This window comes from Agelaius tricolor, unplaced genomic scaffold, assembly GCF_023055355.1.
Source record: "Agelaius tricolor isolate 1412-34295 unplaced genomic scaffold, bAgeTri1.0.p SCAF_1, whole genome shotgun sequence".
Classification (NCBI taxonomy): domain Eukaryota; kingdom Metazoa; phylum Chordata; class Aves; order Passeriformes; family Icteridae; genus Agelaius; species Agelaius tricolor.
In genome coordinates, this window is record NW_027269261.1 from 15,564,146 (window position 1) to 15,584,456 (window position 20,311).

The 20,311-nt window shown below is 47.2% G+C and overlaps 1 protein-coding gene across 1 annotated transcript; it reads left to right on the plus strand.

Annotated features, from left to right (window-relative positions):
- Positions 1–9,097: 9,097 nt before the first annotated feature.
- Positions 9,098–19,358, plus strand: LGALSL (galectin like). Its single transcript, XM_071424696.1, has 5 exons — positions 9,098–9,829; positions 9,958–10,029; positions 10,198–10,286; positions 10,754–10,931; positions 13,640–19,358. The coding sequence occupies exons 1-5, from the start codon at positions 9,797–9,799 to the stop codon at positions 13,781–13,783; spliced, it is 516 nt and encodes a 171-aa protein (XP_071280797.1). The 5' UTR covers positions 9,098–9,796; the 3' UTR covers positions 13,784–19,358.
- The last annotated feature ends 953 nt before the right edge of the window (positions 19,359–20,311 follow it).

Consider the following 20,311-nt stretch of genomic DNA (forward strand, 5'->3'; position numbering starts at 1 on the left):
ATCACACAGACACTTCCATGCTGTAAAAGTCTGCCAGGTTAGGAAGTGGATTTACAGAGAGGAAAGCTTCCTAGTTATTCTCTGGCGCAAATCAATGTCACAGAGCTGCTCTGACGGAATGGAAGCTTCATACAGCACCACTGTTATTACATATTGATTCAGAGTGTCCTCCGGGTCTGTCCATTTAACTGGTGCACTACTTTCAGAATGGGTTTTGGTGTGTCCCATCATGCTGCATTCCTGCTTTTGGAAAGACCGGATGGAATGATGGAATTTTTTTATACAAGGATGCTGAAACTATGGCAGATTCTGAAACAGGTGGCAGCAAACATGGGCACCTTAGGGCCAGCCACCCTAAGAGGACACCAACTTGCTATATAGGTCACGGGTTCTGGGAAAATATGGAAACTTTGGCTTTGAAGGACAAATGGAAAGGTCAATTGTTCTGCAGATGGTTTGATCATTGAATGCCCTTGCCCTCCAGCTCTGCTTGTTTAAAAGGCATAGCGCTTCTTTGGGGATAAGAGTGGCTGCTGACCTCAATATTTAACTAATAATTAAATGTAATCATTGCAAAAAGGCAAAACCATCACTTTTTGACACAGATGATTTTGGGAAGGGGGTGTATGGGGACATTTGGGACATTCAGGTTGCCCTTGGAAAGCCCTCTGTCACCAGAGGGAATTGCCCACCAGAGCTGAAACAGCAGAAGAAAGTCACAGAAAAGATGGGAAGATTAGGAAAAGGGAATGATGTGGGGAAGTTGGAAGGAGCTGGGAGAGACTTGGAGGAGGAAACAGCTGGAAAATATGCTTTATTTATTCAGTGGACAAACAATGCAGCTCCTCCATCATTAACAATTAATCACCCTGGGCGCTCTGGCCCAAGACTGACAAAGGGTTTAGGTGTGGTGACAGAAACTCCCACACCTCCTTTCTGTGTGCTTGGATACAGCAGGGAAATACCCAAACCCCAGCTACTCACCTCCAATATGAGGTGCCATAATTGCTGGGTAATTGTAATTAACAACTGAAGTGGCCAACACAAAATACTAAGAAAATGCACCTCCTTCCTCCTCCAGCTGGATTTTGAATCCCACTGGTACATGGGAACAAAGAAGGATTGTTCCTTGCTTTGCCTATCATGTTGTCATGCCCAGATTTGGTGCATCAACCAAGGACACTGTGACATAAATCAAAGGCAAGGCAGACACAGAAATGTCACCTTCAGTCTGAGGTCAGTCCAGCACATCCTGTCAAAGCACCCACACTGGCTGGAGGGGAGGAAAGATATCTTGGCTCATCTTGACATCAGACCACTGGGCCACCAGTGAGGAATGCTAGGTTCATGACACAGAAGAGATGAAGGATCAAGACCACCTAGCCCAGTAAAAAGAATATTTTTCTGGTAAGGTGTGAAGAAGAGGGATCTTCAGGTATCCCTCCCTGACCACCATTCATGTATGCTGTCCAAATAATTGTTTTTGAACAACAGCCAGTAAAGCCTTACTAGTCCAAGGAGCATATTTATGAATATGGGGAACCAGAACAAGGGGGGTTCTTTAGAGCAAGTGCCTTCAGTTTATGGCCAGAAGACCTGTGGCACCCATGGCTTACCTTTAACAGGTCTTTTAAAATTAAGAAAACCAACCTCTCATCAGCAGGTTTCAATTTACCATAAAGGAGGCTGAACAGCCCCCCAGAGTATTTCCAGAGTTTACAAATCAAGACAGCTTACAACTTGCTATGTTAGATCTTCCTATCAAAATTCCCACTGAACCTCTCCCTCTCTGGGTAACAAGATGTGAGAGGACCATCACCCAAGGGATGGTCCTCTTCATGCAGGCATGAAGAAGCCTTCTCAAGTTATTCATCAAATGAATAACATGAATGAGTCTTACTTTGCTGTGAGCCTCTCAGGTCTCAACGAAGTGGAAGCTACAGAGCTGAAAGTCCAATTTTGTCTCTCCCCTTGGGAAACATTTTCCCATAAGTGGTTACTGAACCAACATTGTGAACATCCTTGCTGTGCCACCCTTTATCCACTTCCAGAACTCTGTTACAGAATAGAAAATGTTCAAAGCCTCAGACCAGTAGCATTAAAGTGCTGACTGATTGAGTAGTTCCACAGGATAAGGCAACCCCCAACTGCAATGCTGAGACAAACATGCCTGTGTGTACATGCAAGGATGAGTTCCTAATGACTCCACTGCCTCAGTGATCACAGACAACAGGAAGGCTCAAAAATTCTCAAGTACCCCAAAGTTTTGTGAAAACAGACAACAAAGCTGAGAAGCCAGACTCCCCCAGCACCCTTGGTGGGAGAAAGACAAGTGGAACCCCATTATTGTGACATCAAAGGCCAACGGCAGACAACCCTGAACTACTGGACTAGACACAAAACTGGAAGAAACCAGGCTTTGCTGGCTCTATGGCTTGTGGCATGATTTGGTGCTCTCCCTGCAGTGTCACTTTGCCTTCACTGCATTTGGGACTCAGCTGTCCTGATTAGGTGAGGACAGGTTTGTTCTCCTCTGCTCCCTCACCTCTGCCTGCAGTACAGGCTCAGGGGACTCTTGTTCTGCTTTGTCACTGACCTGCTAAGCCACTTTCTCTCTCAGCACCTCTGTTTCCTCATCTTTGAAATGAGGATTACGACCTCTATGAGACACTTTGATGCCCACAAATGAAGTGTGCTGCGGCACATATGAGCATTCTCTCTATTTTAAATACTAGGTAATATATTGCTGTGGGGCTTTTTTTTTTCTGTTTGTTCACTTCTATTATTAAAAATGGAAATCAATGAACCACCCTAATATATATATATATATAAAAGGAAACATTTTGGATCAGCTTTCTCCTTTGAAGATAATTATGGGAGAGAAAGCAATTTTCAAACAAAAGTGGCAAAGTGCAATGCTCAGAAACTGAGAGGCAGAATGTATTTGTCCACCCTGCAGTTTGCTATTGCAATATTCCTCTTCTCTTCCATCTTCTAAGTCATGTAGAAAACATTCTCCCCAGATAAATTATTTAGCTCTGAACTGCTGCAATGCTCAGCAGGATGCCTGTAAGAGCAAAGTGCTGCTCACGGAGGGTACCTCACATGACCCAGACAGGAAGAGGAGTTCAGACTGCAACAAGTGCTGAGTGGGAATGCAGCACCTGAAACCCATGTGCACAGGCTGGGAAACCTGGCTGGATCAGTCACTCAGTGCAGCTCCTAGCTCTCCTTTTCCTCACAGGAATGGCCTGGTTCCCAGCCTGGGCAGATATGCTGACTGAACGGGGTCTTCTGAAGGCACTGTTGGATGATAAAGAGAAGTTGTGAGTCTCACACTGTACCTGTATCTGCTCGGGACTCAGTCAGATGCTGGCTCTGCTCCTAATGCACCAAAACCAGCAAACCACTTTGGACAAACCAGTGGTGTCCAGGAAATCCAGCAGGGACTGCACTGCCCACACATGACTAAGTGTAGAATGTGCTCTGCATATAACTAGGACTGCTGGGGCCACCATGAGATTCCCATGTTCAACATTTCATTTGCAGAAAGTACTTTAAAAGCAAGAATATTAAGGCAGGTTTTTTAAATTACAGGTGAAGAATATTCCCTGCAGAGGTTTTCAAAATAGTGAACAGCCCCCACCCTGTCCTGCAGACAGTGAAAAGCTACAGGAAGCCTCTTCTGGACTGAGCAGTGCCATGGTACGTTTGGATACTTCATCTCCACAGTACAAGGTACTTCATAAATTCAACTGTATTTCATGAGCCCATTAGGAAAGCAAACAAAACCCTGGCAAATAAAGGCTCAATCCCTTCTGTGCATAGGAATGCAACATGTCATTTCACTCATTCACCACTTAATTTATTAGGTTTCCAACACCCAGGTTCTCTAATCCATAACAGTCTTTCCTGGCACCATGCCCTGTCTATGTCCCACCCCCACTCTGACCACATGGCCCTGCCCCAAGGAGATTTCCTAAATTCACCAGGACATGGTCCTGACCATTCTTCTCTAGGGAATCCTGCTGGGGCAGATGTTGGACCAGAAGACTTCCACAGATCCCTCACCCTCCACACTTGGGTGGGATACTCTGTTTTGATTTCTCTCCTAAAGCACCTCAACTCAGACCAGCTGCCTGTTAGGAAGGATGCTGGGACAAGGGATGATCCTAAACTCATTCCTCCCTCAGGATTCATCCCCAAACATCAGCTCCCCACTCCAGAAAATCCTGTGGCAACACAGTCAGAAGAGAGAAAAGACCATTTTATTATGGGCATCAGCTGGGGGGGGCAGGAGTCACAGTGCTCCAGCTGATGAACACAAATCAGCAACAGAGTCACAGAACTCTGAGAAAACCAGAAGGCAGAGGCAGGATTTTGCTTCCTTTGGGAGAGCAGCCCCTCAGCAGAAATGGCAGTGGTGAGTTGTCACCTGGCACCAGCAGACTGAGCATGGCAGAGCCAGGACCTTCTGTGCTCCCAGGCTCCCTGTCCTGCGTGACAGGTTTTCTCCCAGTACTGCCAGCAAGCACATACCAGTGCTGCTGGTGGCTCCCCACACCTCTCCATCTCCCTGCCTGGCACCATGGGACTCCCCTTCCCTCCTTCCCACACAAGCTCACTCCACTGGCTGCCCATCCCTGCACCACAGCACAGCCAGAGGCAGCTGAAAGTCTCCCGCTGTCATCTCTGCTGGCCTCCACCAGTTCCTCCAGGCTCCCAGCACTGGCTGGACTCCACTGGGAAAGAGAGGAACAGGAGAAGGTGTGCAGTGATGTCTCTACTGCTTGGAGCACCAGCACTCAGTGACTGAGCCCAGAGCAGAGAGACTCAGTGATGTGGAGGCAGCTCAGCTCCAGGTGGGTCACCCAGGCTCTCTTGGCTCCTTGTGGTGTCCTGTGCAGCAGGAATGGACCTGGAGCGAGCTGATCTCCAATCCATCTCTTCTCTCTTGTCAGGCAGCTCCTGCTGCAGCCAGGGGGACACCTCTCCCCAGCTGGGGAGCTGTGTTCCCCTACCCAGCTGTGTCTGGAGCATCCCCCAGCTTACCGCAGCAGTGTGTCCACCCACAGCTCTTTCTGCTGCAGAAACAGAGCAGAAACAGACTCAGGCCCTGCTGACCCCAGCAGGAGATCAGAGATGGGCCTTTGCACTCATGGGGAAGGGCACAGTGGCAGAACAGAGGTGCTATCCAAGCTCTGCCCCTCCCTCTGCCCTCTGTGTGGCATGGGCACAGTTGGGAACCTCTCCTCTGCCTCTTGGATGTGGGGACCAGGACTCACCTGAAATTGGCAATGCAGGAGCCAGTGGGAAAGAGGCAGGTAACAATGTCATGTCTTCATGGTGACCTCCCTGCTCTTCTTCCCCACCCAGCTCGTTCCTCCCACCCAGCACCCACAGCTGGTCCAGGGGACAGAGGGAGCCGTGGGTGCAGTTTGGTGCTCTGTTTGCTACAAGGAGAGGCAAGCAGTGAGCTGGAGGTGGTTTCCACTGTATCTGACATGCATTTATGTACATGCCCTCAGATCCTGGGGCAAACTTCAGTAAACAGTCTTCAAGACAGATATTTCTGATACACACATGTTCTGCACCAGATGTGCACCAGGTCTGTGTGTGACCAACCAACTCAACCACCAGGACCATCCCCTTAAACACCAGTTTACAGAGTCTATTACTGGGAGCCCCAGAAAACGAACTTTTCCAGGGGGTTCACGTACAGCCAGAGCTCAAACCCTAAGGGCAAAACCCTTGACTGCAATAATTCAGGGGGCAACAAGAAGCAGTGAAGCCACATGAAATAAATGTCAAGAGGGGGGTGCTGCTCCTGGCCCTGGGTTTCTTCCTCCATCCACGGGGATGTGACAGCACAAGCCTGTGAAAGCACACGGGCTGCTGAACACTCCCTCCACGCTGTCCGTACTGATAACTGTCACTTGTCCTTCCCACGGGTGAGCGTGGGAGGGCAGGCTCAGGGACATCCCCACCAGAACACAGCACCCCGTGGCCTGGCCTCGGTGCACAGTGCCAGAGGAACCTGTCCTCAGAATGCTTTGAAGCCACACAGCAAGAGGGCATGTACAACATCTCCTGCTCTGCTCTCCAGCCCCCTGTCCCTTTCAAACCCTGTAATTGTCAGTACCATCCTCTCCCAAGTCCTGCCTTGGACACCCTGTCCAGGGTAAATTTATGCCTGAATAAACCCCTCTAACTGAAGATTTGCAGTGGCAAAGCTATAAAGGTAAAAAAATCCACTACAGAACCCAAATAATTGTTTATCAGCACTGTCATTCAGGTGTAATCCTGAAAAGGAGCATTTCCTCTGAAGTATTAAACACTTGGCTCCAACCACTGGGAGCCAAGGGCCTTCTGGGAAGGAATCACATTCCTTCCCAGACATTCTCCTTTATTGTATTACTCAGCTTTTTCCAAGTCTTACAAAAACCAGGAATGGGGTGCCTTGCCACCCAGAAACCAAAGGAAGCTTCCATGAAACCAGCAAACACCTCCCATCCTCTCAACATTGTCATTAAAAAAGCAAAACAAACCAAAGAGGTTCTACAAGTCAGCCCATAAACCCAGGCATGAGGAGAGTAATGTCAGTGGTAATGGGGCAAGAAAGGCAGGGTAATTATACCACACCAAATTTGCAATTGTGCTGCATTCCTTGCTGGTGAAGGCCAGCTAAGAATTAGATACACCTTTTTAAATCATCAAAGGGAGTGGCTGCAAGATACAAGCTGCTGGGATTAAGATGAAGTTCTGGGTTTGCCAGTTCTCAGCAATGGCTTTGGTGGCTGGGCTGGGCATGTCATTAACTGCTCCCAAATGGTGTTCACGCCATGCCACTTCTTTCTAATCTTTATATGATTCTCTGCATTTCAAGAGTCCCAGGCTCCTACTGAGCTGAAGGCAGTACAAACCCAGAAATAGAAGACAACACCTATCCACAAGGTTTTGTGCACTTGGTCAACCAGACAAGTTTGGTAGCTTGTACTTCAGCACCATTGCAGCGGTGCACAAATATTTATCATGTTGCTCCTGCTACTATGACAAGACTTGCAAGCTCAGGCCCTCAAGTATGATAACTCAAGAGCTTCCTTGCCAAGAAAGCTGTTAAAAATACTGAATGGGGCCTATTTTGTACACATGATTTAACAAGGACTACATGGGTGAGGGAACAGATTTGGCTCAGACCTCTCCTTTTTCAGAAGAACAAGTAGAGGAGCTTCGGTGCAGCACTCACCCTGCAGCTCTTTGCAGAGGGGAACCTTCTGGAAAGCTGGTTCCCAAGGAAGCCTCGCCATGGGTGAGAGGCATGGTGCTGCTCAGACATGGAATCCTGCTCCATGGACTGCTGGGCAATGCAGGTAATCTTCTGCTGGAGAGCACCTCCCTCGGAGAAACTACGAGAGTGACCATCACTCAGGCAGGACAGGGGCACACTGAGGCAGGGCTCCTTTCTGGCTGCCTCACATTGTTCATGGTATACAGAGGATTTCAGTGTCCTCCTGGCCTGTTACAGGCTAAGAGGATAACATGGCACAGAAACAGACAGACACAGGCCACTAGAGCTTTAAAAACTCATGAACGTCCTTTTCCGTAAAAATTTCAGAGTGCAGGTTGTTCCAGTCAATCCATGGCCAACAAAACAAATGCTGCATTTGTTCTAGTTTGGGGAAAACATGCCAAAAAGACAAGCACAAAGCAAAGCAGCTAGCCAAATGGACAAGTCTTGTTATTTAATTATTTTGAAATGAAAAAGTTCATTTAAAACCAGCTACAAAACAGATACATAATGATGGCCTCTCCCTTCATAAAACATCATGCTTTGGCATAAACAACTGTCTGGCCTGATTTATGTCCAATGAATTTAATTTTATCCAACAAAGTGTGTCTCTGTACAGCAGAGAAGACAAAGGGTTCTGAAAAGAGCTCTTTGGACAATGTGTAACACCATACAACTAAATTTTAAAAAAACCAAAACCTTAGGATGATTTCTATTCTCTCTTAGGCCAACAGAAAAAGAAAACATAATGCAGTTGGCATCATCATCATGGTGAGGTGAGCAGCATACAGGAGGTGAAACACATCAAGCTAATTCCAGTTCCACTTTGTGGTAAACTTGTGAATGCACTCACCTGACCGCTGTAAAGCCAGCTGTTTCTGATGTGTGATGGGTTCGTGTTACTGCACTATTTACAAATTCAGTCTCCAGCAAGATGCTTTCCCATGTGCTGATGAGACATTCAGTGTTTTGGCAAGAAGAAAACAGTCCAGTGGTTTTCCCATTCCGAGACCTGGGCCACAGGGATGCTCACTGCCTCTGTGCCCAGCTGTGCTGGTACACCCTGAAGAAGCCATGACTCCAGTACGTGACTTCCAAACATGAGCTTCTATGAGCCATCTCCAACTGGGCATCCAGAGGGGAAAACATGCCCAAATTAGTGGGCACTACTGAAAAAATAGCCAAGCGTCTAAACACTTGCACAATCTGTTCTTACACTCAGTACCTCTTGATTTCTCAAATGGCATCACCTACTGATTGTAGGTGTTTCCCAACACCATCATACTGAAACCCTAAATATTGCAGTGACTTTGCTTCTCCCACTCCACTTTACTCAATATAATTAATCCTCACAGTGCCTCGGAGGAGGAAGGACAGGGACATTCACCAACCCAGCCCAGTGCGTAAGCAAGAGGCATGAAAAGCCAAGGCCCCTGTGTGAGGTCCTGCACAGCACAGGCCAAATCCAGTTGCTGTGTCACGTTCCTAAAGGGATGCTCATGCCATCAAATCCCAGTGGTGAAGAAGCGACAAGAAAGCCTTTCTCAATTCCCCACACCCAAGACCCTGAACTCATCAAAAGGGCCATGACAGCACGTTTGGCGGGTCGGGTCACTCCTGCTGTGGTACAGGCGAGGGAATCCTGGCGCGGCACGAGCAGCGCCGGTGGCCGCGGCCGGGGGTCGCCGCGCTCCCGCAGAGCGGGACACCGCAGCCACCGCCGCGTTGCGTAACCACGGCCACTGCATGTCAATGGGAGCTCACGGGCACGGCCGGCTTATGCAATTACCGCGCCTCGCCGGAGGCTGCAGGGACGGCGGGCCGGGGGCAGCTGAGCCGCACTCGGCCGAGAGACCGCCCTCACCCTCGGACCTCTGCCCACCGACCCTGCTCGGGGCCTTAGCCCCCTGAGGGTGCTCGCCACGGGGCACGGAGGGGAGAGGGGTGGAGGTTCATTTCGGAGGGGCCGAGCAGTGTCCCCACCTCTGGAGGGAGGGAGTCACCCAGGACGCCCGGCTCGGCACATTCCCTTCGCCGAGGTGTCCAAGCTCGGACATAAAGGTGATCCCTGACATGATGGGCGCGGGGCTGCTGCGGCCTCTCCCCAGGCACCCATCACCTGCAGGCGCCAGGTGAGGGGCCCGGGCCCACCGCCGTCCCTCCAGCTCAGCGGAGCCGCGCTGTCCCCGCTCGCCGAGGGACGGCCCCGCCGCGGGGCTGCGGAGCGGAGCAAGCGGCAGCAGCCCCCGCCCCGCCCTGCCCGGCTCCCCCTCGGGCCAAGGGCTGGGCTCCCCGCCGGGCGAGGCAGTGCCAGCCGGCCACCTCCCCTCCTGCTCTTCCTCCTCCGCCTCCTCCTCCTCGCCTTCCTACTTCTGCACCGGCTCCGCTCCGGCTCCGCCGCTACCCCTCCGCCGCCTGGCTGCCACAGACCCCCCTCCCTCCCTCCATCCCTCCCTCCCTCCCTCTCCCCCGCCCTGTCCCCAGCGCCGCCGCCACCGCTTCCACAAGATGGCGGGGACCGTGGCCGAGCGGGACGCGCTGGTGAGTGCGGCTGTGGGCACCGGGACGGCACCGGGACGGGCCTGGGGTCCGAGCAGGGCACCTGCGGAGCGGGGCGGGCTGGGGGGCTCCGCCTGGCCCTGCCTCAGCGCTCTCCCTTTTACCTGCAGAAAATAGAAGACGGGCATTTAAACAACTCCCTGGGATCTCCGGTGCAAGCTGATGTGTACTTCCCTCGCCTGGTAAATCACCTTTGTTTATTGGGTTTTTTTTTTTCTGGTGGGGGTGGTGGTGTATTTTATTTTGTTAACCCCTCTACTGTCCCCCGCCCCCGCTCATCTCGGGCTGCACAAGGGCGGCCGCTGCTGATGCCGAGCTGACCCTCGCCACCTTCCCCCTGTCCTTTCCAGATCGTCCCCTTCTGTGGGCACATCAAAGGAGGAATGAGGCCGGGAAAGAAGATCTTAGTCATGGGCATAGTGGACCTCAACCCCGAGAGGTAACACCTGGACAGGGCTGCCCGTGCCGCGGACGCCGGGCCCGGGGAGGGGGCGAAGGGGGACGGCCACCCGCACGTACACACACACATATCCGCACGGATCCCTCCTTTCTGGAAAGGATTATTTTTATAATTTTAAATATAGCATGCTGATTTCTCCTTTGACCCATAGAGGGGGCATTTCTTCAAGGGATTCCGTTTTCACTTGGGAGTCAAGGAGCATATCAAGCATATATATCTGTGTATATGTACAGATATATGCCCAACGCCATGCGCACACACACATATGTATTCCATAACCATGTTGTTGTCCCTGTTGAGCTGTCAGAGAGCTCTGAACGAGCTGAGCTATCTTCCAGCCTGTGCCAGTATATGGCTTTAATAAGCTGAGAAATAAGACTGACGGCATTTGGGGCTTATTTGCTTTTTTTTCTGGCTGAATGAGAGCTGTTCTGTTTGTGTTGCAGCTTTGGCATCAGTCTGACTTGTGGGGAGTCAGAAGATCCTCCTGCGGATGTAGCCATAGAACTGAAAGCTGTGTTTACAGAGAGACAGTTTGTCAGAAACTCTTGTGTAGCCGGAGAATGGGGGGAAGAGCAGTCGTCTATTCCTTACTTTCCATTTATACCGGACCAGCCTTTTAGGGTGAGTACCAGGATGGCAGTGGCTTACACCATGTCTGATAAAGTGTCATTTGATATGAGTTGCAGCAGAACCTGACGTGCCTTTCATGAAATCACAGTGCAGCCCACACTGCTTGAGTTGAGACACCAGTTGCTGGTTTGTTTGTATCCATCGAGTTGCATGGAGATCTCACTGCTACGTGCAGCTGCAGGCAGTTCGGATGGGGCTGTGAACACCTCACCTGGGCGCTATGACAAGTCAGAGGTTGTAATACTGTGTGATGAAGCGCAACTTCCTGAGCTTAGTTTTATAACCATAAATTAAGAGGTACCTCTATGTTATTAGTGCATTACAAGTTATTACTGGAGAATGTTAATATTCAGTGGGGCTGCTGTATATATTGATGGTTTTTTTAATGGACGTACTGTTCGCAATTTAGTGCAGCTAATAAGGATCACGTTCATCCTTTGTCCCCAGGGATGTTACGTTAAGGTTGACCGTAGCTCTTCATGTTAGCAGATTAAACAGCTAAGCAATAGTGGTATTCTTTTCTGAACCCTGGGATTAAACCTTCTGTCAAATTTAAATCTGTAGTCACTTGACAACAGTGTACATGGAAGTGCTGTGGTGCTGTGGATGGACTGGGTTGACCTAGAAGCAGAATCCCATCTGTAGTGTTTATGGTTATGTGAAGATGTCTTTGCAAATCAGGACTAACAAAGTATGCGGCTGCAGAGGGCTGCTTCCCTCTCACTACATTGAGGAAAAAAGGCTGCATGCCTTTTCCATGCAGCTGACCCAGAAAACCCCTCCTCCTCCCCTTCCCTCTTACAAAACCTCACTGGCCCCTCTGCTAAATGCCAGTGCTATGACCAGCTGCCAAACTCTCTTAATCCTTCTTGCCCCCAAGATAATCTCCCCCAACCCCAAAGGCTCACCATCTCCCCAGATGCTTGGTGTTAAGAGGGTGTTTATACCACTGCTTTTGCTGCAAATTGGTTGCGCTCTACTTGTTTCTACAAAATCACCCTCCCATCAGAACTGGGAACACCCTTTGGTGGTGTGGGAAATGTACTTGAAAAGGCTTGGAGGCTGGGTCCTGCTCCATCTGAAAGCGTTACACTGCCTTCTGCACTGGGTGGTGACTGGGCCCTCAGACGAGCCAGACAAATTACCCAGAGCAAGTTTTGTGCATGTCCCACTAATGAGAGATGATGTTACAGGAGAGCAAAATTGCACATCTAGCATGGAAGACTGTACAAGGGGAGTTATTTTGCCTTTTTTTCCAAATGCCTAAACAGAATTGAGGCTCCCAAGTGACTTTGTACCTTTGATGGTCTCCATCTCAGTGAATAAATTAAGACTATTAAGTGTTCTTGCCAATTACTTGTGATCCAGTCCAATTAGCACTGTGGCGTGGCCGCAGGTGATGTGAAAAGCGGACCGTGAGCAGTGTTAACCATATCTTTTACATAACAAGGCCTCAGGCAGGCACTGCTGCAGTGACACAGGAGCTCCCCGGCAGCACAGCCTCTTCTTGGTACCTGGTGCACTACCAGGGATCCAGGGGTTCCAGCTCTCCTGGACTGCCTGCTGCCACTTCTCCTGGTGCAACGTGCTCTAAGTCACTTGGGCTTTGGCACAGTCAGTCTGTCATGGGCCCTGTTCCCATTTTTATGCACTGTAATAGCAGCAGAGTCAAGTGTTTGGTAGCAGCACTTCACTCTGGACTTCCAGCTTCTGGAAATGACCCAGGATTTACATGTGGCTTCCCTGAAGATTTTCTCCTTAGAGTGTTCAGACCTGGAGGTCTCCAAGAGCCTGTAAAAGTGCACATTTTGTGCCCTCATGTCCCAGCTTCCTCCTGGGGCAGTTCCAAGCAAAGCTTAACAACAGGGCACCCTCTCAAGCCACCCCAAATATCAGGAATCTCCCAACGTGTCCAAGCTTGTTCAGCTCAAGGTTTGTTGCTTTTCCAGAGCATTTCTGCAGGTCTCTCAGGAAGAGGGATGAGCTGTGTCTCTCCCTGATCCTGTTTGTGCCTCCTGAGAACTGTCTAGCTGAATTCCCAGCAATCCTGCACTGCATTTCCTTCACTGCAGCCCCAGGATGGAGTCTAGTCTGACAGGGACTGTCTGAAGCCACAGGAGTGAAAGGGTTTTAGTTCTGCAGCAGCTGTGTATGTGTGGGAGGGGAGAACAAAGTTATATCCCCTTTCCTTGTTTACTCCCTTCCAGTAAATTAAAAGTAGTGTGGAAAGCATTGCAGAGGGAGCTGCCTCCTTATGCAGGAAAAAAAAAACCCTACAAACCACCACCAAAACCAACAACTCTGTAGTCTTTTCTGCCCAGTTCAAACTGAAACCATCACACAAGGAATGCAAGGTTTGGGTTGGAGGTTAAATTTCCTCCTACTGTGATTAGCAGTTTGAGTCTGTTTCTGGCATAATTCCAAGGCACAAAACATCCCAGTAGCCAGTGGACTGGGTTGCAGCATGCTTACTGCTAGGACATGAGATTTGAGATTGGATTAATTTCCTTGTGCAGTAAGAGCAGATCCATCATAGTGTAACTGGTGTCAAGGGGGCAAACTGGTCTCACTTTTGTCTCTTTCGTGGCACATAAGTAGCACAATGTCAGTGTACAGCTGCACAAAGGCTCTTTGTGTGCTGTGAAACAACTTCCCAGTTACACTGTGAACAACGTGCTTCAACATTTTATCTTTTGCAGGTTGAGATACTTTGCGAGCATCCCCGTTTTAGAATATTTGTGGATGGACATCAGCTCTTTGATTTTTACCACCGTATTGAAACACTGTCAGCAATTGACACAATAAAGATAAATGGAGATCTTCAGCTTACAAAACTGGGCTGAGCTTGTTAGGACTGCAGATTCCAAACCAGCTCAGGTGCCATTGTCCGTTGGGAGCAGTGACAGCCGGCTCTGGACACAGCTATGGTAGGAAGGCTGCCCTCTTCCTTTTCCGCATGCAGTTCTTCACTCCTGTGCCGATGAACCGGGCTGTGTTTTATCCTAACGAAGAGCACTGTTGGTTTATAGACATTGAGCTGTTTTTCTTGGATCAAAATAGCCCACCTGTGCTGGATAATCAAATTGGAATGGATTCAGAAAGACTTGCAGTCTTGTTTCAAATCTCACAGAAAAGGCAATCTCTGAAATGCAGCGCTAAAACCGGTTACTGAACAGTAGTGACGACAAAACCAAGTTTTTCTTTTGCAAATATTGTTTCTGCACTGAAATGGAGTAGTGTAGCACAACATAGGGCCATGTGCTGATGTCCTTACCCAGGGCCTGAGCCTGGTTCCATGGAAATCAATGGCAAAACTCCCACTCACTTTAATGGGGTACAATCAAACTGTCTAGTCCTTAGTCAAGCACAATTCCCACTGATTTCTATGGCATTTTTGCACAAACCTTGGGGCCTGCCCTTCTGCTGGTGTAAATCAGCATTACTTCCATAGCTCGTAATGGAATTTTGCTGATTGCCCTCAGCCACTGGTTTGGCCCATGGACTGTGCAAAAACTGACTGAGGGTGTGTGGACACAGCCTGTGTATTTTAGTCAGGGTATTTGCATAGAATGTAGATTGTTATGAGTTTTTGCACAATGTATTGTTAATACAATTTTTAAAACTTATCTGTAGTTTATTTATTTATACTCATTGTATGTATTATTAGTAAAAATGAACAATCTTAAGATTAAGAACAGCAAAGTGTAAACATTTTGAATGTACAAAATGTCTTAGGTTCTTCGGGTAAACTTTACATATCGTTCTTGAAAAACCATGTTTCCTATCGCACATTTAGTTACATTTTAATGGAGCCCTCTAGGCCCTGGGAAAATGTGGGCATGGTAGTTGGTGGGGGGGAACTCTGCATATTCACTAGGATCTGTTTTTCAGGGCTTACTAACTTTGCTGTGCAGGATAGGTTTGAGTTGAAGTTGATCCATTTTAAAAACTTAAACGGCAAATTTGTGGGTTTTACTGTGCTGAGAAAAAGTTAAGTTTGGCAATCTCTTCATTCAGAAAGAGAACCAGCCTCTTTCCAAGGGAGATATGTTCTCAAACACTTGTTTGAGAACATATTTGGCCTTTGATATGACAATTAAAACTTGTCTAGACAGCCAAGTTATTAATGCTTGAAAATCAGCTACAGCACATGAATAGTAACTTTCAAGTAGTTTTTTAAATAGTAGGTATAGCTGTATAAACACAGTCATTGTGCTACACTATAAATGAACACAGCCACTTTTCTTGACTTCTTTAGAACTAAATACACTTTTTTCCTTGGCTGCTCACAGTGGACTTCAGTGGGTCTTTCTGAGTAGTTGTAATCATGATATAAACATACATTTAGGCAATTTTGAAAACACATAATATAGGGACTAAAAAACAGACTATAAAAACATTCTCTGTAGCACAGTATTTAAGAAAAAAAAAGTATCTCACAAACAGAACTATGTTAAACCTGCAATAAAAGTGTGGTTTAAAGCAACCAGAACTGGAATATTCAAAGTTAAGGGTAGAATGCCAATGCAAAGCCTCATTTTGTGCTAATTTGGCCTGCAGTTAAGAAGCCTTAGACTTGCAAGCTGAAATTCCAACTGTGGCTCTTGTCCAAAGCCTGTTGAGGTCAATCAGAGTCCTCCAAGCATAGAAGCCTGATTCTTATTTCTTGCAAGTGCAAATCTGTTTGTAAAGCAGGGGGATTGTTGCTGCTACTGCAGATGAATTAAGAATCAGGCTATCACCTGTAAAATACATGTTAAAATTTTAATTTTTAGCCTTAACATTTGACGTTCCCTGGCTTTTCTTCCTACTTCCAAGATAAAAGAACCTGCTGTTTTCCAGATGAACATTTTGTGTTCCAGTGAACACACACTCTGGTCTGTAGCTTTTAAGCTGTACATCAGATTCTATTTGTACTCCAGAATGAACTGAAATGTTCCTATCTTGCTCTGTTTTTACTCTTTTACATGATACATAATGACTGTGTAATTTTCCATTGTATAAAGAATGCTGACAGTGTTTCGATACAAAATATATTCTTAAAAATTATTATAATAAAAATCCAAGGGAAAGGTGCTTCTACATGAGGTATTTTGGATTTTTCTCCAGCTTGGAAATTCCCTATGGTTCCAAAGCTGATGCAGGCAGGAGATGAATTCTGTTTGGAGAGAAATTTAGCACCCTTTGTGCCTAGTGCTTTCTCCAGCTGGCCATCCAAAGCCAGGTTTGCTGATGCAGGGCTGGTGCTTGGGCCTGGCCCGCTGGGCCAGTGGGAAGTGTGAGTGGCACCATGACCCTACAGTAGCACAAACCCAAAGGGAATCTCCCTGACAGCCCACCAGTAGAGATTCCCCCTCCATGCCTTTACTGTATCCTGGAAAAAGCATTTTGGCTGCCTTGGATTTTCACAGCCCCCATGGATTCGCTCTCCCAGGGGGCCTGGTGCAGCACAGTGCCTACACCAGGGATGCCAAGGTGAGCTCAGTGCAGTGTCAGGGGCATCTCTGGTAGGAGCCAGGGCCTCGTGTTCCTGCCTTGCTCCTGTTCCCACCTGCTCTGCTGGGCACTCCCATTTGTTCCTGCTCCAGGAGTTTGCTCTCTGGGGAAAATGCTCTTTTGACCCTGATTCTGATTTTGCCTTTGCATAACTCCACCACCTGATCCTGCCCTGTTGTGGTTTCTGAGCCAGGCTTCGAGGCAAGAACGACTGTGAATCCTCTTCTGATGGGTTACGGCTTGGCTGAGAGCTCAAGAAAGGGCAAGCAAATCACAGTTAAAGAAAGCTTACACATCTATCTGTCTATCACCTGATTGGAAGCCTCTTCTTTTTTTTTTTTTGCTCTTGGCACTACCAGGCAATGGCAGGCGAAAAAAGGATGATATCTGTGTAACCAAGGGCTGTTCCATTCGTGCTTGACTTACACTGGCTGATCATGTTAAAATGCAACTGCAGAACACTTGCACATGCTGTGTAAGTCAGAGAAAACTGAGGCCTTAATTGTTTCTACTTAGTTGGACTTTGGGTCAAATCCAAACATTTCAAATGGGAGACTGCACTGCAAAATTTATGCCTGAATTTTTCACTCTGCACAATTTAGGGATTATTCACATCTTGGTTTTGGATGTAAGCCCTAAAAGATATGAAATAACTACTGTTTCCAAATTAGGCCAGGTTTATAAAATGCTTTTCAGTAGGGAGAAGTAGTCTGTGAGCCTCTTGGAAGTTGCAATTCTTCAGGACTTCAGGAGTGAATGAACCAGCCTTTGAAATCTTTTGCTAAATTTATTAGCTGAATATTTCTGTGGTTTCCTCTGAATGAGGAAGTTGATTCTGCAATGAAAGAAGTCTTGAATGGGTAAAACCCATGTGGAGTGGAAACACTCAGCATAGCTTTATTTTTCCAAAGAGGAAAAAAAAATACAACTAACCAAAAAAATCACAGCCAAATTATTTAATTATGTTTGGGATTGGCTGTGATAAAGCTGATTTGATTTACAAAAAACAAAACTAGGTTATTGTCTGCTCAGAAAGAGCCTTGAAATATTTCAGTGTCATGTGAGGTAGTCTGTCTAAACATATTTCACACAAACGCTTTTTCACAGGCAACTTGTTAAAACTGTTACAAAATACCTTCTTTTTGTGTCACAATTAGAAATGTTTGCCCCACCTTGAAAGAACATTTTGTACTAAATATTAATATATTGTCTATGAGAACCTGCACTAACATATTATACTGTCCCTCCCCTCCCTGGCTAGTTTGAGCAGAAACGGGCGTAATATTGCTAAACCGGTTGAATGTGACATGTGCTTGAGGCCTAGCATCTTTCTCAAGGGCTGTTTTGAGTAAACAGCCTGAAAACCAAAGGGAGAGCCTTAATCACCACTCTGCTGTGACAGCTTTCCACCCTTGTCACTCTCCTGCTGTGAGGCTGAGACTGAAGCCCGGAGATTTTCCACACAGGGAACAGCACTGAGATTTTTATCTTCAGCTTTGAAACTGTTCACTGTGGAGGAAACAAGGCCAGAGTGGCCACAGCACCCATCAGCTTGGTAGTGAGGCTGGGGTAGCATGTGTAGATGTGCTGTAGTCCTAAGGGAGCAGGAGTTCAGAGGATGTTAGAGGGCACTTCAGGGCCAGACAAGGGCACAGGCTATGGAGATGCAGGGCATCTTCCCAGGGATGGGCTTTTCCCACATTTTTAGCTGCCACCTTCTGTAGCTCCCTACCAGGACTTGTGGCAAAAAACCCAGCATAGCTTACAAGCTTGGACAGCATGGATTGGTTCATGTTCCTACTCGCCTGATGTAAAAGAAGCTCCCAAATAAATAACAGGAGAATGTAGGAGTAGCCACACCACTAAGGTATTCTTTTCCCCACAGACATGCAAGCAGGATATCTGATGTGGGGCTTATTTGGCCTCCTATCCACAGGAAATGCTCCACATAGAGAACTCCAGCACTGCTTTCTGCACTGAGTCTGCACAGAGACCTTTCCATGCAGAAAACTGCAGAACAACAATTTTGCTGAGCCAGTTAGCAACCTCCCAGCAGCCCTGGAGTTGATGTGACAATGTAAGGAACAAGAGTCAGGGACTGAAGGCAGCCTCAAATGTCTGCTGTGAAAAGCACAGAAGCAAGGAAGAAAAGCTTACACCAGCGTAGGAACAGTAAGTGACCTGCTGAGGGGTTTTGTAATCATGGTATTGTTCTGATTTTCTCACATGGATCAGAAAGCACCCAGGTGAAAGTCGCTTTGCAATGAATAGTGTGCAGGGTTAGAACCATGGCCAACCCAAACAGGGAGAAAAAAAATGAGCTGCAGACGCCCTATCTGGCTTTGATACACCCTCTCAGCTCCTCCCAGCAATCACTGCTGCAATGAACATAGACAATTATTACAACAAGGAGATTCAGCAGCATGTGCAAGATCAAAATAATAAACTCCTATTTGCCACAGGTCCTCCCTAGCTCCTGTTGCTAGGCCTCTCAATCTGTCTGTCAACAAATAGCTATGTCCTTCTGCTTTTAAAATCCATGTCAAAAATCCCTTTGACTTTCATGGAAATAGGTCCCTAAGAAAAGAGTTATTTCTAGCTCTCACTCTCCAGTTATTTTCAGCTGGGGCACACTCTAAAACTGAGTTTATTTTTAAGTGTGAATAGAGGACTATTTCTGACTGCATTATACATTGGATAGAGTCAACAGGAAGCACAGCCTCTCTCTGCTGCAGGAACACGGGTTTCACAGTTCACTGGTGAAATGTCTTGTATTCATTACCTTCTGATTTTAAAAAGTGAGAGTGTGCACAAAATGACCGGGCAATAACAGTAATATGTATCATTCACCACAGATCTATTTTTATGTGTTGTGCTGATTTCATAATGAACTTTTAATAACAATAAAACATGAAATCTTCACTAGTTTGTTCTGTCTTTTATCTGAACTATCAATGCTCATTACATACCCTCTTGACTTCTTTAACTTCTGGCTTTTTTATCTCCTGACTGTTTTTCAGACTCTTCTCCTCGTTAGACTGTAGTGTGGAACTTTAGAATGAGATGTGCATCTTTGGTAGCTTGTGCAAAATTCCTTTACAGTTTAAATGCACCATGCAGAATAATCAAATAACTTCATTAGAGGGAAAAAAAAGCTTGCTGACTCTTGCAAGACTCCTGGTGACATCACTGGGCAGTGTAAGCCTCAGGAGTTAACAGGCACAACTCAGAGCCAGAGGCAGAGCTCACTGATCACTTCTGCACAGGGTGAAACAGCAGTGTAACTCACACGTGTTTCATCTCACCCTGGTGGGGCTGGGTTCATGGGTGAAGGTTACAGGGTGAGTAAAACCACCAGATCACAGAGGCACTGTATTATGAGATCCAGTGTTTCACTTTTTGGCGTCTCCTTAAGTAATGTTCACATTGGCCTGACTGAGTGCAAGAGGAAACTTTTAGGTTTCAGCTTCTCTCAGTTAAAGTTATTGGAAAAATTCTGCATGACCCAAGTGGGTAAAGGGTTATGCCTACAGCCTTTTGTGGCTGTAAAACACAGGGGAGCTTTTCTGAAGGAAACCTCAGAATTCAAACAGTACTAAAGCAGCAGATGAACAGGATTTGCATACAGCCAGTTGTGTGGTTTTTCTGCCAATAAAATGACTGATTCAGATGCTGCACAGGAAGTTCATCCTAGCTCTAAGCTATAAGTATTAATCTGTGGCCATCCCTGCTCAAAGCCAGACAGAGACTGGCCCTTTGCTTACTGCACACAACCCTAAGAAGGAATATGTTGACATCAGGAGATTCTGAGATAAAGTACAGTATTTGGTAACCTCAATGCAAACCAGAAATGGCTGTGAATGGTACAAAAGCAT